This window comes from Tenrec ecaudatus, chromosome 13 (genome assembly GCF_050624435.1).
Source record: "Tenrec ecaudatus isolate mTenEca1 chromosome 13, mTenEca1.hap1, whole genome shotgun sequence".
NCBI classification, from domain to species: domain Eukaryota; kingdom Metazoa; phylum Chordata; class Mammalia; order Afrosoricida; family Tenrecidae; genus Tenrec; species Tenrec ecaudatus.
The window spans coordinates 56375548-56402861 of NC_134542.1; the positions used below are offsets into that span (position 1 = coordinate 56375548).

Sequence of the window (27314 nt, forward strand, 5' to 3'; positions counted from 1 at the left end):
ATTTGTTGCCATCATCATTCTCAAAACATTTGCTTTCTACTTTAGCCCTTGGTATCAGTTCCTCATTATTCCCCTCCCTGCCTGCCTCCCACTCCCGACTCTCTCATGAACCCTTGATAATTTATGAATGATTATTATTTTGTCATGTCTTACACTGTCCAATATCTCCCTTCACCCACTTTTCTGTTGTCCATCCCCTAGAGAGGAAGTTATGTGTAGATCCTTGTAATCTGTTCCCCCTTTCCAACCCACCTTCTCTCCACTCTCCCAGGTTCACTACTCCCACCACTGCTCCTAAGGCATTTATCCGTCCTGGATACCCTGTGTTTCTAGTTGCTATCTGTACCAGTGTACATCCTCTGGTCTAGCCAGATTTGCATGGTAGAATTGGGATCATGATAGTGGTGGGGAGGAAGCATTTAAGAACTAGAGGAAGTTGTATGTTTCATCGTTGCTATACGGCACTCTGACTAGCTCATCTCCTCCATGCAACCCTTCTGTAAAGGGATGTCCAGTTGCCTACAGATGGTCTTTGGGTACCCACTCTGCACACACCCTTATTCACAATGATATGATTTTTTTGTTCTTTGATGATACCTGATCCCATCAACACCTCATGATCACACAGGCTGGTGTGCTTCTTCCATATGAGTTTTGTTGCTTCTCAGCTAGATGGCCACTTGTTTATCTTCAAGCCTTTAAGAGCCCAGATGCTATATCTTTTGATAGTTGGGCATCAGCTTTCTTCACCACACTTGCTTATGCACCCACTTTGTCTTCAACAATCGTGTTGGGAAGGTGAGCATCATGGAATGCCAATTTAATAAAATTTAACAAAATAAAGTGTTCTTGAATTGAGGGAGTACTTGAGTGGAGGCCTCATGTCCCTCTCCTACCTTAATACTAAATCTATAAATATATTACATAGATCTATTTCTCCATCATATATATACATAACATATATACATGCCTATATTTAGACCTCTATAAATGCTATTTGTCTCCTAGTTCTTTCCTCTTTTTCCTTTTACTCTCCTCTTGTCCCACTATCATGTTTGGCCTTCATTTGGGTTCAGTAATTCCTCTCAGTTACATTGCTCTTGATCAAGCCCCTCTGGGCCTCTTACACCTTCTTTACTACCAGTTTTGGATCACTTGTCCCTTGTCCCTGAATTTGTTAACACCCACTTCCTTTCCCCTGCCTCTCCCTCTCCTATGCCCCCCGCCAACCATCGGTCCCATTGTTTTCTCCTCCAGATTGTTTGTCCAGCCTATCTTATCTAGAAAGACCTGCAGAGATAATAATATGCACCAAAACAAGACAGAGCAATAAACACAAAGCAACAAAAGAAAACAAAACAACCACAACAAAAAATGACAACAACAACAAAAAAATGAAAAGCCTGTAAATAGTTCAAAGTCTGTTGACCTTTAGGAGTGTTTTCCAGTTGAGTATGATGGGGTGCCACACACTGGCCCCAAAGTCTATTTTTGGTATTCCCTGGGGACTTCCTTGCTCTGCTCTCCTTTCTGTTCTGTTGCACACCCTTAGTGTTTTGCTTTGTTTTTGTGTGGTGGGATCAGATCAGGTGCAATTCCCACACTGTCTCCAATGCTGTCCCCTGTAGGGCTATGGGTCAGTGAGAGAGGTCTTGTCTCATAGTGGGGCCGGCCCTATGGTCTTCTCTGTGGATTGGCTGCTCTGAGCGGAATCGTCGTCGTCAAGGCTTGGTGGGCCAATTGTGCTCCACTCTCTCTTTCTCCCACTTCATTTGCTCCCGTGTGCTCTGATCAGACATGTCTCTCCCTGAGCTGCAGCTTCAGTGCTGTCCTCTGAAGTAAATTCCTCTGGGGGGAAGGAGGGGAGGGCCAGCTGTCCACATAGTTTGGATTGGGGCCGGGCCCTCAGACCTCTCTACTGGTTCTCTGCTTTCATGCTGGTTCAATTCTGATTCTTAATGACACTGCAGTAGAACTGCGCCCTTGGCTTTCTAAGGCTGCCCGTCCTCTGCAATTGGGCTGCCTCATCTTGCTCCCTCTCCAGAGCAGCTAGTGAGTCCCAACTGCTGACCTTTGGGCTATAGCAGCTCAACTTGACCAAATGACCCACCAGGGCTCAAGCTCCTTATTGCAACAGATCTGGTAAAACATCTGCCCAGAAGTATCTCAGAAGACAAGGTTAGTGATCTGCTTCTGAAAGGTCCCAGCCTTGAAAACTCCAGGGAGCAGTTCTATTCTGCACACCTGGAATCCCCAGGACTCAGGATTGATTCACTATGGCACCCAACAACAACAACCACAACCACAACTGAAGATCCCTTCTAAGGGAAAGACATTCCAAAGCTATGCATAAAGAAGGTGCATACCTAGATGAATGGACGCAGCAGCTGCAGCAGTGGCACAGACATAAGAACAAGGTGAGGATGGCACAGGACCAGGCCATGCTTCGTCCAGGGGGTCGCTATGAGTCAGAACTGTCTTCGTGGCATGTAACTACTGAAAACAAGCTAGAATTTACAAAGGAGTAGCAGGAAGCCAAATTCTAAGGAAGAACACATGAGACACAAGCCACTAGGAGCACAAAGAGGAGACTGTCCACCTCTTGCCACCTAACAACAGCAAGGGCAAGGTACATTCCAAAGTCAAATGGGGTTTCTTCAACAGAGTTTGAAGAGTTCACGGATAGGCTAACCAATTTCACTTGCAACTCAACTGGGCAATAGGAATGGAGGAAGGCTTATGAACAACCTCTGATCTGCAGATGACACAGCCTCGCTTGCTGAAAGCAAGGAGGACTTGAAACACTTGCTGACAAAGACCAAGGACTACACTCTTTAGTGTGGATCGCAGCTCATCGCAAAGAATGCCCAATCTCCATTATTAATAAAATATTAATCTACTAGTTAGATACAAATGATGTCTCAGGTGTTTTCACTTTTTTGTTCTGGTTTTATTTTGTTTCAGGTTCAGTTTCCATTTATTTCTTAGAGTGTAAGATTTGGAAAAGGAATTCATCTTCTGTTTTCCCTTGATTTATTCTGTGTCAAAGCTTGCAGTTTATTTCATATCTTATTTGCTCATAAGGAGTTTGATGCTGAAACCATTTGGATTTTTCACTGCAGTAAAAGCGTTTCTAGGTCCAAGAACAATGAACTCAATTCCAAACTTTAACTACTACACAGAAATATGTAATAGTAAAAGGGGAAAAAATCTTGATAGAAACTGGGCTGTGATCTGTCTGCAGACACTGCCAAGAAGATTGTCCAAGGAAGTTAGAAATGAGGGTATGGAGTCGGTTCCTGCAGGGAGCTCATTGTTCTTAAACAGCAGCACGCCCACGATGGTGCACATTAGTAAGTACCCAGATAACAGAAGTTCACTGAGCACAATCTTATCTGACTCAGTCAGAAAATAATCAAGCAGCTGGATGGTTGTAATGTGAAGCCAAATATACTCAGACATGCTAATAGTTCAGTGGGGCCAGAGTAAGTTGTTTCTATGGTTTCCTTGTGTAAAAAAGTGAGGGAAAGGAATGATCAGGCACAAGGTCCACTCTAAAATTATTCCTCTTGTCGTCAGTAAGCTATGTTTACTTACACAGTTTACATACAAAAGCAATCAAATGTATCGGGGGGCCAAGTAGTACAATTTTAAATGCGCTTGAGGTATAATAAACTGTTTGATTTCCAGGAGTGACTACGGGGTTACTAACTATTCCCTGATAGCTGATTGCTAACAAAAGGCAATAATTGAAGAAGAATTACCGGACAAAAATATTTATTTTACAATGCAAAGGAAATGAAAAGAAAACCTCATCTCTATTTATCGAGGTTCATAACTCTATTCAACAAAGAGGGAAAGTATTTATCTATTCAGTTCAATAGGTACTGGCACTATGTGATCATTTTGAATTGAACTCTTGGGTTTCTTTATTCTACTGAGAAAGGAGCCCAACTGATTATACATTCCTTTTTTCTAGCATTGTTCGTTTGCTGACGCGTTAAAACCAGATTGACTCTGAAAGCAGCAAAAGAACAAAACGGGCCTTTAGACAAAATAGACGCAGATTTTACAGCCACTGCCATTGACACAGTTCTGACTCACAGTGACCCAAGAGAACAGAGTAAGACCACAAGGAAGCGAGCTGCCTCTTCTGGTTTCCACAGAGAGGTTGGTGCATTCAAACCACTGCCCTTTCAGGTAGTGGCCAAGGGCTTTAACCATTGTATCGCCCTGACTCCCTTCAGTCCTTGGAGCATTCGCCAAATCACAAGAAGTTCCAATGTTACCATTACTCACAATTATTGATGCATCTGTCGTCACCAATTTCCTGCAGCCCTTAATCAGAGTATGGATAAACCCAAACAGTGTACTAAGCATCTCAGCTCCTCGAGGGCTGAAAATGGTCCTTTCTGATTTAATTCAAATATTGTTTTCAATCTATTTGTGTGTTGCACTTTAAATTGTGTCCATGAATATGTAAGGTAGGAATTCATGATTCATTGGGCTATTCATCAGTATTTGTAGGTTGCTGTGAAATGTAAGAAGAAGGATAAACCATGGGAATAATTAGCTGGTCTCTATTTTCTTTCCAATCTAAGAATTGTTACTCTTGCAGCCTAGCTCTACTGAGCCAGAGAGAGCTGAAGTCAGTTCTGACTCATAGCAACCCTGTATCAGGGTTCCCAAAATCCTCTTCAGTAAACATGACAGGGCCACCGTACCCAAGTCGTCCTTCTTCTGACCCACTTATAATCCTTTCCTTGTGGGCAGAAAGTAGGTGACAGAAAGCAATCTGATGTATTATTTGGACCACCCATCTTAATAGGTTCCAGTAACTTATTAATTCTCCTGGAACAAAACCTGGCAGCTAGAAGGGCACGTGAACATTTCCTGGCAGATGAGGGATTCGATATGAGTCTGGGAGGATGAGAACTTCAGTAGAAGGGAGGGAAGATGGGCAGTGTGTGCACAGTTCGGTCATGTCTTGAGTCCACTGAAGTTCAAATGTCCACTGTTACCCTTCCAGATAATATTTTAAATCAAGACAATGAATTTCTTAAATAGAAAGATAGAAGGTAGGCAACCAAAGAATAAATAACCATCTTTCATTATAACCATGGAATTATGAATAATATTTTTCTATATGGTTTTCTAGTACTTATGGTACTTAATTTTGAGCATGAATGATGTATACTTTTTTTAAAATCCATTAAGTATCAATTCTAATGAGATCCCCCTTACTAATAATCTTAAAGAAAAGAAAAGGGTATAGTATTATCATATCAGAACAAACTCATTTAATTTGGAATACAGAACCAAGACATCCTCAGATATCAGATCAAAGAGAGTCATACATGAGTAAGTGATGGTGCACAATGTACTACCCATTTGCTTCCATGAAGAAGACAGTGGAAAATATCAAGAGGATGAGGTTGCTCTTTATAGAAAGAAGAAGAAGAAGAAGAAGAAGAAGAAGAAGAAGAAGAAGAAGAAGAAGAAGAAGAAGAAGAAGAAACAGGAAACACATTGAATTGGGCATTTAAAAAAAAATCTATGTCTGAATCTTGACTTATTAATGTCCTAGCTATTTGACCTTAAAAAGCTCATCTTTCATGGCACTTTGCACAATAAAAGTTGTAATAGTCACCATACAGAGTTGGTGAGGAGCTACCCTATCAGTGAAATTGATTTTCAAACTATAAAACTACCCAAAATAAGCTACATTATTACTGCTCCGTTAAATTTGCTTTTGGATTTATATACTGTGATTTTTTTTCCTTTTAAATGAGTTTATTTTCTGTGTAGATGGAGTTTTTTCATTTTAGTTCCAAGTATACTTGAAATTTAGAGAGCATGTCAAAAACACTGCAACAAAATCACAAAAATCTCCACTAACAATATAAAATGTAAAGCTATTGTTTCCATCTAAATGTATACCCTTCTGAAGGCACTGTTTCCTTGTGTGTAACCTTCTCTGAAGACTTCAGTACTCCTCCCGAATTCACATCACATCAAAACTGCAGCTTGGGCACCGTTGAGGGCCTCGGATCCTGTTGTCTTTAAACGTTTACTGAGTGTTAAGAACAAAAAGAAGTCTGGAGAAGCGCAGCGCTGGCTGTAATGTTTCTACGGTAATGGTTCCCAGCGACACTCCCAGAGGACAGTTCCTGTTAGCTTCAAAGCATGAAAACGTGCCTGGCGTGATGGAGAAAACTTCTCCGTGCAGCTTGCTCACAGCTCTTTCCTACCCATAACATTGTCAGCTGTCTTGAAAATTCTTTCTAATAATCCCCCCTTGATCATGCTGTATCCTCTGAGAAAATCTTTTTAAAATCACTCCTTTGGTATGCCAAAAAAATGGTTGTCTGAAAAAAAAAATGGTTGCCAGACCTTCTGACGCTTCAACCTTGAATTTAGCTCAGCCGATCCCCTCAAAAACCACTGTTTTCATTGGCCTTTTTTGTTTTTAATTGAACACTAATGGGACTAAGACAAGTATACTACCAAGAAAGTGTGTCTGCAGCTCTCCACTTATCCCAGAGCCATGTTTGAATATGGTCTGGGAGCTGAGGATGGGGGTTGAAATAAGTCCAGGTATGCGTGGACTAGAGCCCTACCAGCAATAGCTGTTGACTCACTCTTGTCAAGTGCTCCTTGCACTGTGAACGTCTCCATAAACAGCACATGTTTGCCTTAGATTCTACCAAGGGCTTCTGTTAAGGGGTAAGAATAGCTTTAGCCATCTCTATCCTGATAAGTAAAAAATAAAGTAAAACATAAAGATATCAAGTCAACTGTTCATCAGTTCAATTCCAACTCTTAGCATCCTTTCATAGAATTTCCCAAAACTGCAAATCTTTATGGAAAAGACAGCTTTATCTTCAAATTGTCCTTGTAGCTATCCAATAACGCACCCACAGCATTTGTTATCATTGTTAGGTACTGTTGAATCCGCTCTGACTCATAGCAACCCCTATGCACAAAGAATGAGCCACTGACGGATCCTGCACCATCTTCACAATGGTACCCAGGTTTGAGCTCATTGGTTCAGCCACTGGGTCAATCCATCTGTGGAGGACGTCCCTCTCTTTTGATGCCCCTCCATTTTCTCAAGCATGATGTCCTTGTCCAGGTCTCTCCCAATAACATGTCCAAAGTACATAAGACATAGTCTCACCCTGCTTGGCTATATGAAGCATTCTTTCTGTGCTTCTTGTAAGACAGGTCTGCTTGTCCTTTTGGCAGACGTGGGACTTTCAATATTCTTCACCAGCACCATGGTTCAAATGCATCCATTCTTCTACAGTCTTCCTTATTTAATCGCCAACATTCATACACTTATGAGAAAATTGGAAAATACCATGACTTGGGTCAGGTGCACCTGAGTCCTTAAAGTAACCTCCTTGTTCCCAATACTTTTCAGAGGTCTTGGGTGGCAGATTTGCCCAGTACTATTTGTCATTTGATCTCTCAACTGCTGTTCCCATGGCATTGATTGTGAATCCAAGCAAGAGGAAATCCTTGACAACTTCTATCTTTTATCCATTTCGCAATGGCACTGTCTCTCCTCAAGATGGATGACTCATTTTTGTTAGAACTTGACTTTTCCAGGATGGCAAGAGGAGCTCACTTCCTATATTTAAGTATTAAGCTTCTCATTATGTCTAAGAATCAGGAAAATGTACTTGAGAAGATCATCTTAAAGCAATTAATATTCAATAACCTTAACTTAAAAAATGCTTTTCTCATAAAAATATACGTGAAAACATCACCACTCTAATGGTACCTCACAAATTTCAATTGTGGTATTAATTTTTTCATTATTTGTGATTTTTTTCAAATCATGTAATTAGTCCTTATTCTACTGGTTTTTCATTTGAAGGGCTAGAATTTTTTTTTAATGTGATTAACTTTTAGAATTTTCACTAGAATTTAAAACACTTTCAGAGAAATGTTGGCAGCCCCGGCCCATTTCCAGGCCAGGTCACTATGTACATGTGGACCAGACCGCATGAATAAATAGTCTATGCGAGTTTGCACACACAGATGAATATCTGCCCTGTGCATGCATGTATGTGCGTGTTCATGCCTGTCTGCATCTATGTGCATACTTTGTAATAGTCTGTTCATAATCATTAGGAGAGCGGCAAACCCTACAATGAGTTTACCCCATTGAGGCAATTATTCTAATAATTAAAATTTCAAGTAGCTGTTGTTCTCTTCCATTTTTGCATTCAGTTTTATTTTTTACAAGTAAATATGGTTTTGCATGCAACTGTCCATATGTTTTCGCATGCAAAGAGTATAGTTTTGAAAATTGTTTCTATAATGGTAGAAAATTGTTCATGGAAAAATGTTTTTATTAACAAAGATTATAAAAGCTTCCTAGCTTTTAGAACACACAGTACTTTTTATTCACTACCTCTGCCAAAGTTGAACTCTAATTGTATCCTCACCAGACTGTTTATATATTTTAATTGAATTATTTAGATTTTGGCAACCGGTTCTACAAATAGCCTTTGTTAGGCACTAAAACTGTCACTATATCAAATATCATTAAATTATGTAAAGGCGTTGAGTTAACTTACAAGATGATATTCCACTTGTAGCACAAAGAAGATTCACACATATGTATAAATACATATATTTCTCAACCTGGGCTGGAAGCTGCTGGAATACTAGGGAAGATCGGAAGAGCATGAAGGGATTAATGACAGTATATGAAGAAGGCATGTCAACACATTGGGAAGCCCCTCATCTTTGCAGCTGGGACCTCTGCTCCAGGGCACACTCCTCCCGGCACCTTGAGTGCTCACAGGTCCTTCTGAGCTACAGTGAGGCTACATTTCCAGTGTCGAGAACTGTGTGTTGTAGCTCACAAGAGTACTTGTGCTTTCGAAAAGTATTAAGCATAGATGAGAGTCCCTGGGTGGTACAAGTGCTTCCATGCTTAAAAGCGTGTAAATGTAAGTCTACCAGAGGTTCCTTAGAAGAAAGGCCTGGCTATTTAATTCTGAAAAATCAGTCACTGAAAAGCCTATAAAGCTTAATTCCACTTTGATGTATATGGCATTACCATAATTAGAATCAGCTGGATGGCAACCGACTGCAGGACAGAGGAGGTATAATGGATGATGACAGCATCAATACCAACTTCAAGTGGTAGAATTTAGGTAGTACTGAAATTAATTTAGGGACAGGTTGTAGTAACATGAAATTAAGAGGCAATGACGACTTCAAGGAGACCGCGATCCCATGACAACGTACTATGCTGCACTCGACACTCATCTATATCATTTGCTTCAGTTGAAGCATCTAGAAAATGATGGTACAAAGGGTGTCTGGAAGTGTAGGAATCGTATCAAGTAACTGCGTCGGAGTGTTGGAATAGTAGAAGAAACTGTGAAGTAATGTAGCCATGCTTAGAATGAGAAAGGTAGACTGCCTTGAGGCTCGCAGCTCCAAAATAAATGTAAGGGTAGCAAGCACTGCGCACTTTGGCAAACTGACATAGCCGAGGCAGAGTCTCTGTGAAAGGTTGATGCTGTTGCTAGGTGCCATAAAGTCACCCCATAGCAACCCTATGCGAAACAGTAAAACACTGCCTGTTTTGTGTGGGCCTCAAGGTTGTTTCCATGCTTGAGCCCATTGCAGCGACTGCATCAACCCAACTCACCAAAAGCCTTCCTCCTTCTCTCACCCTGTACTTTCCTGAGCATGATGTCCTTTCCCGAGGACTATTCTCTCCTGATAGCATGCTTAATGAATGTGACCCCAAGATTGCACATGCTCAATTCTAAGGAGTATACTGACTGTAATTCTTACAAGACAGGTCTGCTTGTTCTTCAGGAAGCCATGATACTTTCGCTATTCTTCACCAGCACAGTGATTCAAGTGTAACCATCATTCTTAAATCTTCATTTTTCCATGTCCGACTTTCACATGTTTATGAGCCAATTGAAAATCCCCGGGGCTTGGGGAAGGGGCACCTTAGTCCTTAGGGTGATATCCTTGTTCTTGAACACTTTCAAGAGGTCTTGGGCAGCAGATTTGCGCGATATAACTCATTGATCTCTTGACGGCTGCTTCCAAAAGCACTGAGAGTGGATCTGAGCAAGATGAAATCCTTGACAATGTCAAACTCACCTCTATTTCTCATGACGCTCTCTTTGGACCCGTTGTGAAAATTTTAGTTTTCTTTACATTGAGTTGTAACATATACAGGAAACTACAATCTATGACCTTCATCAGCAAGTGCTTTAGGTCCTCCTCACTTTCAGTAAACAAAGTTGTGTCATTTGCATATTACAGGCTGTTAATACGTCTTTCTCCAATTTTGATGCCACATTCTTCTTCATACAGTCTAACTTCTCAGATGATTTTATCAGGATATGGATCCATATGATAATATAATATAACCCTGACACCAACCATAAGGGCAAGCATGGTTAGAGGAGTATTTTATAGCCTAGAGGAGCTAATTTTGTGTCTTAAGTATAGTATGCACCTAAGAAGTTTAATTTGCATAGGATTTAAGGATATTTTCTATTTGAATTTAACAACCCATGGATATAAAAATTTCACTATAACCCCCAAATATTTGAATATTTAAAGACAAAAGGCAAGAATAAGTCATATGCCTCCTTTATAAAATAATGAGCAAAACTATATACCTCTATAACTTATTCGTAATTAATCTTACCCTGATCTGAGAAGTTGGAATTTCTATTATTACAGAGAACAAAACAGAAGAAGCACACCAGCCTATGCATCATGAGATATGGATGAGATCAGGTAACAGGCATCAGAAGACCCCAAAACAACCAAATAAACAAACAAAAACATATTGTTGAGAAAGTGGAGGGTCGGAGCAGAGAAGCAAAACTCATCTGTAGACAATAAAACATTCCCTCACTAAAGGATCACAAAGAAGGGATGAATCAAGCAGGGTGCAGTATAGCACTGATGAAACACACAATACTCCTCTGGTTCCTTGAGACTTCCTCACCCCCACTATCATGACCCCAGTCCTGCCTTTCACTGTGGGCTAGACGGGAGCATGTACACTGGTACAGATAAGAGCTCAGGACACACGAAATCCTGGTCAGAAAAATCCCTCAGGAACAGAAATGGGAGTTGGTACCAGGAGGGTAGGGGGAAGGTGGGGAAAGAAAGTGGTCAGTGTAAGATATAAAAATAATAATAATTTTTCATTTATCAAGGGGTCATGAGGGTGGGAGGGGGAACGGGAGGTAAAAAGGAGCTGATACCAAGGGCTTAAATAGAATATACATATAAATGTTTAGAAAATAATGATGGCAATATATGTTCAAATATGCTTGATACAATCGATGTATGGATTGTAATAAGAGCTGTAAGAGCCCCGAATAAAATGATCTTTAAAAAAGAAATATCCAGAGAGAAATGCCAGTCCTGTAGACAGAATTATTAATAGTTACCTCATGATGGTGGCAGAATAATTTGGAAAAGAATATAAATAATAGTTGTATAGCAAGAAGAGTATAATCAGTGGCACTGAGTTATACATGTAGAAGCTGTTGGAGAATGTCTTGTGTATATTTTTGCTACAATTATAAAACAATTACATGAATAACAATGAGTGCAAGGAAAAATAAAATGTTCTAGAATTTATAGTGTTGATGATTGTACAACTCTTCTTGGTATGACTGAATTATTGAATTGAATGACATGTGAATGGAATGTCAATAAAGCTGTTCTTAAAAAGACAAAAGAAAGAAAGAAAAGAAAAAATGAGGCTGTCTTCTCCTGTAAAGATTTGCAGCCCCAGAAACTCGACAGCGCAGTTCTACTCTGTCCTGTGGGATCACTAGGAGTCAGAATCGACTCGATGGCAATGGATTGGGACTTTGGTCCTGATTGAGATCTTCCATTCTTTTCCCTCTTATGACCAATTGCCACTCATTCTATAGATTTGCAACTTAAATACAGCTTTGTCCTCTGAAATGATTTTTGGTGATGGCATTATGTAATTTGCTTTTATGGCACTGATGTTTTGTGTGCGTGTGTGGAGACTCCAAGCTCTATCCGGTAAAAAAGACTGTCTACCTCTATAACTTTATTGTGATCTTTACTTATCGCTGTACAATTGTGCCTACCGGACCCACGAGGATGTGTTAGGGGCTGGCTTCCCCTGACAGTTTTATATATTGATAACTAGGAAAGTAAAGAATAAAACAATTCTTTTTCTTCCTGAAATTAAAAATTCAGGCAGTATAGGGTTAAGAAGGTCTATACCAGAACACTTAAGTAGAGCAAGCCCTGGCATTGCTACAACTTGGAAAGCTCTTCTCTGGCTCACAATTCTACTGATTGGGCTATTTGGCCACACTGATTGAATAGTTGTGGGAAAATATGTCAACCAGTTGTACAGTGCATGAATCTCTGAAAGCCATATCCATCATTTGTCATCCTATATGGTTTGGCACTCAATGACTCATAGAACCTAATTCTAAGGAGAAAAAAATAGGATACTCTGATAATTCCCTGAAATTGATACCAAACAACTCTTTCAATGATTTTTATATGTTATCCTTTCGTTGTTTTACACTGTCATTAATGCTGAAAAGTCCAAATAAATGCTAGGCTGTACCTATATAAGGATAGAAAAATAGATCTACGTACATATATTTATATGGTAAATATTAAGGTATTAGATGGACATTGGGCGTCTACTCAAGTACTCCCCCAATGCACGAAGATTTTATTCTAATAACCTGGCGTTCTGTGATGCTCACCTTCCCAGCACAATTGATGAAGACAAAGTGGGTGCATAAGCTGTGTTGAAGAAAGCTGATGGTGCCCGACTATCAAAAGATATAGCATCTGGGGTCTTAAAGGCTTGAAGATAAACAAACGGCCATCTAGCTGAGAAGCAACAAAATCTACATGGTAGAAGAACACCAGCCTGTGTGATCATGAGGTGTTAGTGGGATCAGGTATCAGGCATCAAAGACCAAATCAAAAATTCATATCAACGTGAATGAGGGGGAGTGCAGAGTAGACACCGAAAGCCCATCTGTTGACAACTGGACATCCTCTTACAGAAGGGTCTACAAGGAAGAGATGAGCCAGTCAGGGTGCAGTATAATTCATATGTATGATATTTCTCATTTCAACTAAGGTTTAGGATCCTGCATTTATTTTTATTCCTACATTCTAAGAACACATGGAAGTTGAAAAAGAAAGTCAATATTTTCTAAATTCAGTTGTTCTAGGAAGTTCGTAAATATCCTCCAGAAAACATTTTATAATATGCTTCTTTTGTCCTGCCCTTTAGATGTACAGCAACATTTTCAATTATGCCAAGACTGCTAGGTACTTACACTAATCTTCCGTTATCTCCAGGATTCCAACAGCTCACTCATGCTTAGCAGTCATTAGGTCCATTAAGTTTAATTGTAACCATGCTGTCTCTGCTTCACAGTAAGTGGGAAAGAAGAGCTACCACAGATTTAATATTCAGAAGGTCTGGTCTAAGCTGGCATTTTACTGGAATATTGTGTCCAAGTCCAGGCTTCAAAGATGAGAGAAAGGAGAATTTGGATAGAGTTCAATAATAAGGTCCTTATGGGAGACTTAGAATAGTCAATTCGGAAAATAAAATAAGAAACCATGTTTTTGTGTATTTTGGGCAGTCTACGGTATTTTCAATCTCTCCGTATAACAACAAAAACTAATACCACTTTCTATAATTTATTAAATCACATATAAAGATTTAGTGAATGTTGCTTGTCTTTATGTAGACTATGGAAAGATTATATATTTAGCTACCAGTATCAGAACCCTAGAGCAGAGGGGTTGGGGACGGGGAGCTTTAAAAAATACCTAACCTAAAGACTCACTTTCTTTTTTGTTGGTGTTGTTTTGTTGTTGTTTTTTTCCCCAAGAATGATATTTTAATTCTGTGATAAAAAATAATGTGACTTATGCATAATGTTTAAGAGACCAAAAATGCAAAACCTTATTGCTATACATCATGTTCAATTAATAAGATAAAATCTATTATGCATTCATTGAAATGAACATGAGGATGAGATTTCTCGTTCAGCGGTGCCTCCTGAGTACCTACTTATGCATAATTTCCCAGTCTTCCACAGAGATATTAATAATGGCACATTCAAAAAGGAGATTCACCAGGCCAGTAGAAATTAAGGCTGTCAGACTACCTAGTGCCAGAACCAGAGAGAAACTGAAAACAGCGATAAGAACGATGAGCAAAACTTTTCAAAGTTTACCCACCCATTAGCTCATGACAAAGAAAGCAGAAAAAAAACTCAATGGTAAACCTTGACAACTGTGTCTTATGCAGACATTCAGCGCTTGTTCTCAGACCTAGGGAAGCAGAGGATCCCATGAAGCTGCTCGAGTGCCTAGCCAACAGGACTTTCACATGAGGTTGTTTTAAGCTACTAGGTTTGCAGTAATGTATTTTGCAGTGGTAGACTGAAGACACAATTTCATGAAAAAAAGAAATACGCAGACCAGTTCACATTCCTGGGGCTTGCTCCATGTTCTATACTTCAGAGAAGAATGAATAATTCTGGGTTTTCAATACTAGGTTTGATCATTCTAAGTATTCACCAAAAAATTCCCGATTTTATGCTGAAATAATTCTTCATATACTTTCTTCAACTAAGGATTATTCGTTGACTTTTTAAAATATATGTTATCAGAAGAAACTGTTCCCTGGAAAAGGCATCCCGGTTGTTAAACTAAAGGGATAGTGGAAATGAGGAAGGTCCTGGACAAGACGGATTGACTTGGTGGCTGCAACAAGGGGCTCAAACATAGGGGTAGCTGTGAGGAGGGCAGGGGACCAGGCAGCACTTCATTCCGTTGCACACAGGGTTATACTGGGTCATACCTGACTCAATGGCATCTAAAAGCAAAGAGCATTTGAAATGTAAGTAACCCTCTAAATAAAGATATAAGAACCAAACGTGTTGACTACAGATAACACAAGCACTAAAAACAATGATGCTAGCTAGACCACACAGCTACAGAAAGCTATTCAAAAAGGAAGCCTTGTTCAGAAGAGCAAATGAAAATATAGGGGGGAAAGCTGTTTCCTATAAGACTGTCTAGTTGGCCACCCCAGACTGCATGTGAGTGAAGATGGATGCATGCTAGATGCCTGCCTCCACCCACATGTCAGATCTCAGGGGTTTTTCCTGCTGTCAACATTAGCTTGTTCCTGGATATGTACCAAACAGATGCCTAACGGTCTGTCTAACGAATCCATCTACGTGTTTAGATCAACACTGGCAAACAAGAAAGAAAAGAATTTATGTGTGGAAATATCTTTATATTCTATTTCTCTTGTAGCAAATATAAAAAGAATTCATACATCTGTCTAGATCTACAATTAATCCACTCATTCACATATGCTTTATAATTGACTATTTCTACAAACTCCTGAAAAGGGGAGAGGTGGAGTTGTATCTAATTCACTTAGCAATGATTGCAACTCAGTGATTTCATCAGAGGAATTGGAAAGATTTGTTAATTATGTCTCTATAATAGGGAATCCAATTATCTCTGCTTAATTGACACTAAAGAAAGATTTTTCAGGGATTTGAATTTTAAACTGAATTAACAACAGGTGATTCATGGGATATTCATTTTGTCAGCTAGACAACAGAGAGGAATTGGAGGAATTTATTTAGTTATCATTCATCATAACTATGTCATTAGCTATACATAGCAGCATGTAATTTTGGGGTCAAATATTGTATGAGATCATTATTGTTAAAAGTCAAGAAAAGGTTCTCACGCTAAAAGACACCTTCCCTGATGGTTATCAGAGGTGGGGAGAACGAGAAGGAAAATCACTGGCTAGAGGGTAGACATGTGTTCCCTTGGGGAACTCAATTTAGTACCGGAAGTAGTTTGGCAAAAATGTATGGCCACAGAAGAAGACAGTAGGAGGGGAGCAAGAATGAAAGGCTGTTATATACAGGATCCTGCCATAATGGTGATTCACAAGTAGATGCACGGCTGAACACGTAGGCATGTACCATGATTATGTGTAGGTTTGACAGAGGAAATTTCTACGTGAGTATGTACGTTTGCTGCAACTAATGTAGTGATTGTGGTGGGGCTTATGTGGGGCAAACTTAGGAAACATCTCAGCCACAGCTAATCACTTGAGACACGGAATGGCTGGGCCTGGACACAGGAATTGCGTCACGGGGAACACCAAGGTCACTGAAACAGCACAGACCACAAAGTCAAAGACAATGTACATTCTACTTGCGTGAGTAGCGAGTGGGATCTTAAAAGTTCAGGAGAAGCCATCTAAAAGCACTACCCTTAGTCTCCTCTTGTCCAGGGGAAAGAAGAGTGATGAAAATTGAAGACACATGTAAACAACAAGTACAATGGATCATGCCAATGTCAGTCCCCATGAGCCGGAGACCAGAAGAACTAGATGGTACCTGGCTACCACAACCAACTGCTCTGAAAGGGTTCACATTAGAAGGTTCTGAATGAAGTGGGAGAGTAACATGAAACAAAATCCAAAATCCTAAAAAAGGCCACGTTTGCTAGCCACATAGAAATTGATAGAACCTTTGACCCAATGAAGCGTAGTCACACTCTATGTCTGGAATGGAACTCAGCCCTGTGGCTCAATTTTCCGTCAAACAATAGACAGGTCTACAAAGGGAACAGCAACACTAGGGAAGTATAGACACTTTAGAATAATCAACCACTTAAGATCGAAAGGGCAGCTTTTACCAAAGGCAAAATTCAGACAGATTAGGAAAAGAAGGTGCATCCAAAGCAAGAAACGGAGGAAGCAAAGTAAGTGAGGTTCCATTGAGAGGATTACAATCAATGAAATGACACAAAATATATATGAGCTGCTGGATATAACACTGACGATATGCTCTGCCACCCTCCACCAAATTCACCATAAAATTTCTTTAAAGGTGGCTGAATAACTATTTGGTGCTTAAAAGGTAAATTGAATATTGAAATGCATTTTAAGAGCTTATAGTCATAGATGGAGGCTTTACATTTTGATATTTTTGTTAAATAAAGGTTTCTGATTTTGTAGCAACAATAGGAATAAAAGAGCATATCCGTTCTGAAGGTTAGGAGAGCAATGGCTTAAGAAATGGCATTTAATACATATATTTTATTGTCATAATTTTTGGTTGATTTCAGTTCAGTTTGAAAGAAGATATGTTCAAGTAGCATTATTGAGAGCAAACAAAATTACTGAGTTGTACAGAAATATTTAGTACTGGTGAAATTCTGTTCATCACTTTATAATATGTCTACACTCTTAAATATAACATGCAAAGGTAATATTCAAAAGCATAGCCACTATTGACATTTAAATGTGATGTTGAATGTTGCAAGTTTAAAGTATGCTCACTTTAACCTTTTGATCACTACAATTGCCCTGTGAGACACGTAGATTGCCCATTATTGTCTCTAATCGATGAGAAAATGACCACCGCTGAAAAAAAGGCCAGGTTTGGCCTGTGTTGTCTTGTTATTATTTGTTTGGTTGCTGTGTTCATAGAGTCCCTCCCTCAATAATCATAGCCATAAATCCTTTTTACGGGACACGCTATCACACTGATATAAGTGCTACATGCAGGTAAGAGCAGATCAGTCCCTTGTGAGCTTCTATTTTTCACAGGAGGCTACAAGGAGACGAGTTGCTAACATGACGTAATTCTGGTGAGAAGCTGTTTGCATCTAAGTTCTCTCCAATTGTGCTGAAAAATAAGAAGATGGCACCAATTCTGGGAATAGCTCAATGCCATCAACTGATTGGCAAGTCTGGTATGAAGAAGACTTGATTTCCAGGGATATTTAAATAGAATGAAACACAATTTTTAATCTACCAAACTATATGGATTAGACAAAGGGTCTATTTAATGTTAGGGCTTGCTTGTCTCCAGAACCAGGACGTCTCATTACATTTGCAGCCCTTACTCTGCCAGTCCAAGAAAACTTTCAGTGCTGGTGCGGTGCCATAGATAATGGGGGGTGCTTTGGAATTATAATTATCTGAGTTTCTCTTTGCGTCTGCCATTTGTAGGAGAATATGTTAGTAAAGGTCACTTCAACTCACTGAGAAACGTTTCATCAATTGTCAAGTGCACATATTTGAGATCAAGAAACAGTAGCTACGATTTTCTATTTCAAAGGAAAGCCACAAAGGTCACTGACACGGCTTCACTACTTAAACACAGTAACCATGGCCGCAAGTCTCTGAAAGGTGCTCCTGGTAGCTTAAAAGGGCACGCCCAGGCACCAAGAAATCGAAGTTGGCCAGTCTCTTCAGGACTAGCCTCAGGAGCTGAGTGTCAGGACATTGTGGAAGGTCTGCACTGTGAGCACGCAGGGGTGAAATTACAAGCTTCTCTCCAAACTGACACAATTTAATTGCTGTGATTCCTTAGTAGGCAGAAGAATATATTTGAACCTGAGTCTAAAAAATTACCAAGCCACACTCTCTGCCACTGAGTTGCTCCCTATCATAGGGCCCCTGGCGTCACGTCTCTGGCTATAAATCTTTCCAGAAGCTGTCTCGCCTCTCTCCAGAGGAGCGACACTTACCTGCCTGCACCACCATGGCTTCTTTTAAAATAATTATATTTGAATATTTAAAATGTAGAGTCAAATGATCATTCTTTGTTTTCAACAGGGACTAATCAGCTTGCATCATTCCCAGCAGCTGCCCTTGCCCTGTATTTGGACACCGTAATCAATAGTCTATAAAGACCTGACTTTGCCTTCATATGCTCACTTCATTCACTTTAAGTGAAACTGCATTTAAGATCAGGCATCAACAAGCGTGTTGTTAAAACTGAGTGTTGGTCAGGAATCTTGGAGCGTGTCATGGACTGCCAGAACCAAGTATAGCCAAAGCTGCTCCTGAGCCATGATGATTGATGTGCCACTCGATCTCACATGCTTAGGCCATGTTATCAAGCGAGACCAGTTCTTGATGAAGGCCATCCCCCCGGGCAGAGAGAACGGGGATGACTTTCAACAAGAGGCATTGACACGGTGACTGAATACTGAACTCAGCGAAACAATTGCTGAGGAGCTCTAGAGACTAGGCAGGGTTTCTTTCTGCTGCGTGGAGGGGGCGCTATAAGTCAGAATCAACTTAACAACACTTAGCACCAACAATAACAAGCAAAAGCCAAGAAATATTTTGCCCGGAAATTTTAAAAATATATGACCACTCTAACATGTACTTTAGATATTTAATGGTTTCACTACTGAGACTCTTTTTTGTTCTCTTTATTGTTCATACCTGGGGAAAAATTCCAACTCCAAGGTCGGCCTGCTTACAAGTTAATGTCGTGACCTTTGCCATCCTACTTGTATTTCAGTAAGTAAAGAATGTCTGTGTATTAGGGAGCGCTCACAGTCCTTTAGCAAGAATAACAATGCAGCTCTACTTTTTACAGGAAATGGGGGGGAAAAAACCTCAACAAATGGATGCAACCCTTTGAAATGGCTCTCAAAGGGCAATGCTGAAAATTGATCTGATCGCTTGTCAATTGCATTATACAGCGATGACGTCATCACCAACGCTGTAGCCAAACTGGCTCACTGCCCAACCATGACCACTTTTCATAAATATAAAACCTAGTCTGTGAAGGTATAAGCATCTACTACTGTAATTAAGGCTTTGAACCCTAATTAAACAACGTTCTACCAGTCTCATTAAGAAACACGGGACGGACAGGATTCCATACGAACACCCGAGAACACGACAGCCAAAGCTAACAAAACGTTTCACGGCGTATCATCGCCTGGGCGTCACTGTACAGAAAAAGCAGGCTTGCGGTGAAACGGCCCCTACAACATTTCTCTTTTGTTTTGCTCATGATCCAGCCTGTCGATGGGCTTGTTGGATTCCTGCTCACTGAAATCCTGATCTGAAACCTCTTGGCAATGACACGCTCTTTGATGCGCGTAAGCCAATTCTGTGCCATCCGATCACAACAGAGGGCTGCTTTACCTGGGGTGTTATGTTCATTGAGAATCACAAGGGATGCCGGTGTGGGTCTTCTTTTCCTGATCTGTGAACAACAAAGGCCCAGGGAACGTCAGTGAGAATCTCATTTCTTCCGGCTACTCCAATCAAAACCAAAGTCTCTGTCACTGAGGGATGTCAGATTAAAGCTACTCTACAAGACACAGTAAAATTGCCTCTGTGAGTTTCTGAGACAGTAACCCTTTAGGAGTAGAAAGCCCTGTCGTTGTCTCCTGGGTTACCCTTCAGGTTGCAAACTGGCCCTCTCCAAATATTTCCCCAGCATATAACTGCAGACATCTGAAAGGTACACAGTAGGTGTTCATGAATTTTGAAATAATAGACATACTGGTAGTAAAACTATCAAGCATGAGTCTTTCCCCCAACTCTTCACCCTCCACTTAAAAAAAACAAAAACCTAATGATATATTTATACAACAAATAGATAGCTGAGCAGTGCAACTAAAGATAAGGGGAGGCCTTGCTAATTTAAAGGTCTCTCATCATTCAGGAGATGTTTTTCTTATCCACCACTTTTATTTTTAAACATGGTTAGAGAAGTTTGGAGAATTCAAATTTTTAGCTGTTACTATTATTAAAGTTAACAGAACCAAATTTAAATTTACATTAGCTTTTAAATTTTTATAATATAATATCTAAACAAGTGAGAAAATTGGAAATGCATCTGCATCTTTTGAGATGCATAATTCACTTAAAACTAAGAAGTTTAGTGTTTCTGTATGTGTTTCTCATTTTGAGTTACAGCAAAAATACCATGATTCAAATCTTGAATACATCCTGGATTCTTTGAATATATTTGTTCATAAGACCCTAAAATATAAGTGAATAGAGTAAATGACCACAATTTACCAGAGCATCTGCCAGAATAGAATCAATGCCTCATTCCGGACAGTTACATATTCAGGATGGTGTTTCTATGGTCTGATGTGAATCTACTCTAGTTTATCAAAACATTCTAGAAAGTAATGAGTCTTAGATGCAGTGGTTATATTTTTGGCCTTTTACAAAATATTTTAAAACACAAGCAGTGATCATTTGAGTTTTAAGAAATTAATGAATTAAGTTGTAAATTTGTTTCCATTTGCCTTCCCACAATTCCTCTTCCCACAAATGGTCTTTCAAAGTGGTATCATTGCATCAGGAGTCTAAATAAATCTCAACATAAAAGGTGATGCAGATATAAATCAATATCACATTCTTTCTATAGCTGTACAGCAAAAGAGAAAGGTATAGGTATATAGCCATGGAAAATAGTTCAGCAAATAATAAAATATCATTGATAATTTTTAATTAAATTGTTCTAAAATTCCAAATATGCCTATAAAACCAATATTATATATACAGAAAATGTATGAGTGCTTTGTATATGTACTTTTAAAAATTTAAATAAAATATTAAGTAATTGTATGATATAGAATCATTCTAGCTTGTAACATATTTGTTGTAAAATCATTTTTTTATTCTACAACAGCTAAATAAAAGATGGCTAATGTTTTTTAAGTTGTTCTAAAAGCTGTGCTTGTTATTTTAATAACTGAAAACATTTTTAAAATCAAATCCAAATTGAGAATATAATCACTCATATTGGGTATGATTTTATCTCAAAGGAAGGGTAATCTTTTAGTATTTAATTTCGCCAATGGAATCAAACACAAGGATGTAGAGAAACCAGTCTATTTGTCATACACTAATCCTCAAAGGCGCGAGTTCGGCACACTCAAGAGGTAGCGACCTCTCTATCCACAAAAGAACGCATGCGGAATTAATTTCACCCTCGGAGCCCTGGTGCCAGCTCCCTTTCCTTACCTGCTCGGCGGCTTCGGGCGCGATCTGACTCTGGAATAAAGGCACCGCGAATTGTATCTTTTTGGGGCTGTTGGGCTCCATGTTGTCGACGAGAACCACTAGAAGACAAGACGGGCTCAGGAAGATCACTGCCAGTGTCGGGGTGTTTCCTCGGGTGCCCCCCACCAAGCCGCACAGAGTGAGTGCTGCGCACTAAACAGCTGAAATTCCAGAGGAAGCGAGAGAAGATGCGGAGGTGTGACCAACTCCCTTCTTCCACATCCACAGCGATGCCTGGCTTGCCTGGTTCCCCACCAGCCCCGTGGATCCTCTCAGTACCATACGGAAAGGAACAATAAGCTAATTGTGTGCCTCTTCACGAATACACATGCCAGGCAGTCACTCAGCAGCTAATTGAAAATGCAATGCTAGCCCTGAACGACCCACTGCCCTGGGATTTGAGAGAAACGCTCTAGCCACTGTACATTACTAACCGGCTGCTCCAAAGTGCAACGTAAGCTCCCTCTGAGGACTGCAGGGATGGGCCATTTATTATTGATGCACAGAAAGCAGGAAGCTCTGAGAGGTGGGGGCAGGGGCGGGGTAGGGAATCATTGCATTTCTCTTGTAGCAATGTGTAAGTAAGTCCGACACATTTGCTGTTGCATATTCAGCCACCAGATAGCTGAATGGCCACGGAGGGTAGGCCACAACCAAGAATATCCTTTATATTTATGCGGCAAGAGCTAGTTACATTCGACCAGGAGGCAGCGCATCTGCAGTGGGGCAAGGGCAGCGCGGCCCCAGGGCTCAGCAGACCTCAGCTCAAGTTCTAGCCCTGCCATTAGCGTGCTCTGTGAGTTCAAGAAAATCACAGGCTGTGTCGGGGACCCCTGTCTTCATCAGGGAAGAAAATGAGGGGTTTGGATCCAATGACCTTTCGGCACCCAGCCGGTTCCAACATTCTATAGTTGTCGTGCGGTTTTCATTAGAGTGGAAAATATTGGACAGCTAAATTTAGCAAGCAGCTTGGAAATCATGGCTGCTGCAGTGACCTCTATTTTATTTCCTGGTGGAATCGGCTAGAACCTCAGACTTGCATGACCAGAGAAATGACTAGAAAACCTGAGTGGGAACCTAACGGTAACCATGGTGGTCTGCTGTCCACAGGGGGCACCTATGCAAGCAGAAGCACTTGAGAAAAAGCATGAAAGGGTAATTCCAGAATGATGGAGGATGATGGCACATGGGTTTTTCATACGGGTTCTCCACACTCATTAATACCGAAGAGTAGACAGGTAGAATAGCCAAACTGCCTTTATGCTTTCAGTGAGGTTTGCAAAGGAAACCTAGAAATGAAGCTACGTTAATGGAGAAGCAACTAGGGGGTGACCAATGTTCTAGGAAGTTCCTCTGTGCTACAGATGATTTGCTCTAAGCTATTAACCTAAAGGTTGGTGACTCAAACCCATCCAGCATGGCCTCAAAAGAGCGCAGCCGAATGCTCTGCTCCCCTAAGTATTTGCTGTTGTTAGTTGTCCGTCAGTCAGTTCTAACTCATAGCGACCCCGTGGGTGCAAAGCAGGACTGTGCAATAGAGGATTTTCAAGGCTTAACTTTTGGGAAACAGGTCACCAGGCCTGTCTTGTAAGGTGCGTCTGAGTGAATTTGACCTGTCAACTGTCCACCTAGTAGTAGTAGGCTTAGCCATTTGCTGCCCAGGGACTCTCCATATGGGTTATATGACAAAGCCAAACTCCCTGCCCTACAGTCAATTGACTCATAATGTCCCTGTAGGACAGGGCAGAACTGCCCCTGTGGTTTCTGCCATTGTAACTCCGCTCCTCTGGAGTAGCTGATGGGTTTGCATTGCCAACCCCGGAGTCAGCGGTACAATGCAGAACCCGTGGTGGCATCAGGGCTTCTTAGAAGGGGGATGGTTCCATTAAATAGTGTTAACTGTTGTGAAGTGTCACCCAGTTGGTTCCAACCCATAGTGACCCTATGCACAAGAGAAGGAGACACTGCCCAGGCCTGCACGACCCTGCAATTGTTCCCATTCCTGAGCCCGTTTTTGCCGTCACTACATCAATCTATGTCACTGAGTTGCCTTCCTCTTTTTTGCTCTGGGTCTCTGAATAGAAAACCTGGTCTTTCTCCTGTGGAGGGGCTGGTTGTTTCAAACTGTTGACCTTGTAGTTAGCAGCTCAACTCGCAACCACTAGGCCACCAGGCCCAGGACCAGGTCTACTCTGCAACACACGGTGTTATCATGAGTTGGAATCACCTGGATGACAATTGATTTGTTTGTTTCTTTTAGTCACTTACCTACTTATTTACTGTTGCTGGCATTTACAAAGGAAACTTGTCTTTTTCTTCTCCTTTTTAAAAATTCTGATCCCTTACCAAGAACCCATCTTAATGATTTAAGTAGGTGATGTTCTGTTGAAAGAATATAAAAATACTATGCATTATTCAAGTGGTGATCTATAGCCACTAGGGAGCAAGAGCAGATGAAGCTGTGTCTGGGAAAGCACTCTCGGAAGGGAACAGTGCTGACCAGCCAGAAGCCTTGTGATTTCATCCTCCCGGTGTCAGGGTTTATCCTTCCAACCATGAAGGGAAATGTCTAAATTATAATGATTGAGGTATGCAAGAGTTCATAAAATTTCCCCAGGAAGAATATCTGAATTAATATCATTCATGAGGCTATGTCTATAAATAATTCCTCAAAGTATGCAAAAGCTGCATGAAAAAAAATTTTAGTAAGCAATTAATCCAAAATTTTCATTTAGTCTATTGACAAAGAGGATGGGGTTGATAACCTTGAGTCACAGCTATGGCTGGCTCCTGGGTATGCTTACGAATTTCGGCAGCCACAGGACACGCTTCCCAGGAGGCTCAGGTGTGTTTATTCCAAAAATGCTCCTTACAACGTTGGCACATGATAGCTACTCAGTGAGAGATAGTTGTTCATTTTCTTTCAAGTAGATTATCAAAAAGATGAGTGAAGCATATTTGTGACTTAAATGACTAACAAGCTCACATTTCTGTATACATTTTATATCAGGTAGGACAATGGGTGAATTTTCATGTATTTGTTATGGTGAACATAATAATGAAAAGATACTCAGTGACTAACTGTTCTACTTTGAATTATTTGACCAGAAAGGCATCAGAAAGGGAATCCTAAAATGCTTTATATGTCTTGCTCTTCAAAGGCCAACCCCCGTGTGTCCTTCAGGACACAGGCAAGAGGCACAGCTTCTGGAAGTACCTATAGACATATTTCTACGTGTGTTGGGTTTAGACCACCTCACCTGTGTTCTCATAGTCCCTATCCGACCTCGACTGAGTGCAAGAACTGCCTGTCTGTCGGCAATTCCCAGCACCTCTCACTGGCACACAAGACGGCGTACACTAGAATCTACTAGAATCTGCTCCATGTCATATTCCATGCTACAGCACTAGGCACTATAAGTCACTAAAAGACAGGTTGGTTTAGAAGATATTGGAGGTTCCTTCAAGAGAAACTGTTCTTCCAAGAAGCTTTTAAAATGCAACTCAAATTTGTAAAGAAAATACAAAAGTATTATAGGACGTTTATAGGAAAGAGGAACAAAACCGCATCAACTCCAAGCTCACCCCCATTGAGTCCATTCTGACTCAGAGAGAGCCGGTTCTACTACAGGACAGAGCAGAACTGCCCCTGTGAGGGCCTAAGGCTGTAAATCTTCATGGGAGCAGACAGTCTTGTCTTCCTCACATGGAGCGGCTGATGGGTTTGAATTGCCAACCTTGGAGTTCGCAGCTCAATATACAATCCACTACGCCATCTGGGCTTTTGGAAGGGTTATAGTTATATTAAATAGTGTTGTTTGTTGTTAAGTGCCATTGGGTTGGTTCCAACTCATAGTGACCCTATGCACAAGAGCGCAGAACCCTGCCCGGTCCTGGACCATCCCACAATTGTTCCTGTACCTGAGCCTATTATAGCAGCCACTGTGTCAATCCCTCTCATTTGGGCCTGCCATTTATTTCACTGCCCCTCCACTTTACCGAGTATGATGTCTTTTTCCACAACATGTCCAAAGTATGTAAGACGAAGTCTTGCCATCCTTGCGTCTAAGGAGCACTCTAGTCATACTTCTTCCATTATAGATCAACTAAATACTAGGTGTGGGTTTTCTCCTAAAAGGATAATAACAATAATAGCTAACCCTTATATGAAATTTGCTATGTGCCAGGAAATATTCTAAGGGTTTTTACCTATATAGGTTAATTTAGTCCCAACCCTTTGAGGTAGATATTAATACCATACTATTCTCTAATTAAAACAAGAAAACTGAGAATCGGTTTAAATAACCTGCCCCAAATTACCCAGTTAACTTGTGACAAAGCTGAGATTCAAGCACAGCCAGTCTTATCTAGAGTCTGGGCTCTGGATCATGATGTCCTACTAAAATAAAAGGCTCTGTAGAGAGGTCTAAGAACCCCTAGGGCAGTGGTTCTCAACCTTCCTAATGCTGCAATCCTTTCAGACAGGTCTTCATGTTTTGATGATCCCCCACCATAAAATTATTTTTGTTGCTACTTCATAACTGTAATTTTTCTACTGCTATGAATCATAATGCAAATATTTGATATGCAGGATGTATTTTCATTGTTACAAATTTAACATAATTAAAACAGTGATTGATCACAAAAATATGTAATTATATCTTGTGAAATATGTATTTCTAATGAAAAATAAATGAAGTTTTGTATTGAAGCATGGTGTAGCATGGGTAACAGTCTTGATATAACGACAGTAAACTGCAGGGCCACATTTTGCGACAGTATGCGCACCCGTAAAAACCCTTCAGTGCTAAGATTGAGATAGAGGAGCGGTGTCTCAGTTCCTAAGACCATCGGAAATATGTGTTTTCCAGTGGTCTTAGGCGACCCCTGTAAGAAGAGTGGTTTGACCTCCAAAGGGATCCCTGCCCTGTTGGCATACTGAGCTACAAATTGAGCTGTTGGCACAAAGTAAGTGGTTCAAACCTACCAATGGCTGCTTGTGAGCAAGATGAAGCTGTCTACTTCCTATGAGGACTTAAGTCTCGGAAATCCATGAGAGAAGTTCTACTCTATCTTATAGGGTCCATTTGGGTCAGAATCAATTTGTTGGCAGTAGATTTTTATTTTATAGAGAAGTCTACACAAGCCACCAAAATTTTTATAGCAGTAAAATGTCTAGCCACAGGGATTAAATAGTAAAAGACCTTAGGACAAGAGTAAGGCATTGACTTCCTCTGGTTCACAGGCATTTTTTACTTTGCTTACAGTGTGTGTTTGTTATTGGTATTGTTAGTGCTGTCAAAATAGCGCTAACTCATCATACCCTGTGCATAATAGCACAAAACCTTACCCAGTCCTGCCCCACTGCCCCAATCATTGTGTTTGAATC

At 40.4% G+C, this 27314-nt stretch overlaps 1 protein-coding gene across 1 annotated transcript in view; it reads right to left on the bottom strand.

Annotated features, from left to right (window-relative positions):
* PPP1R1C (protein phosphatase 1 regulatory inhibitor subunit 1C) overlaps window positions 1-21980 on the bottom strand; it is a 146371-nt gene extending 124391 nt beyond the window's left edge. The window contains exons 1-2 of the mRNA XM_075529906.1: window positions 21887-21980; window positions 20045-20105 (exon numbers count right to left, since the gene is read on the bottom strand). Of these exons, the coding sequence (XP_075386021.1) occupies window positions 20045-20105; window positions 21887-21967 (142 nt within the window). The 5' untranslated portion in view covers window positions 21968-21980. The remainder of the gene's footprint in view (window positions 1-20044; window positions 20106-21886) is intronic.
* Window positions 21981-27314: the final 5334 nt, after the last annotated feature.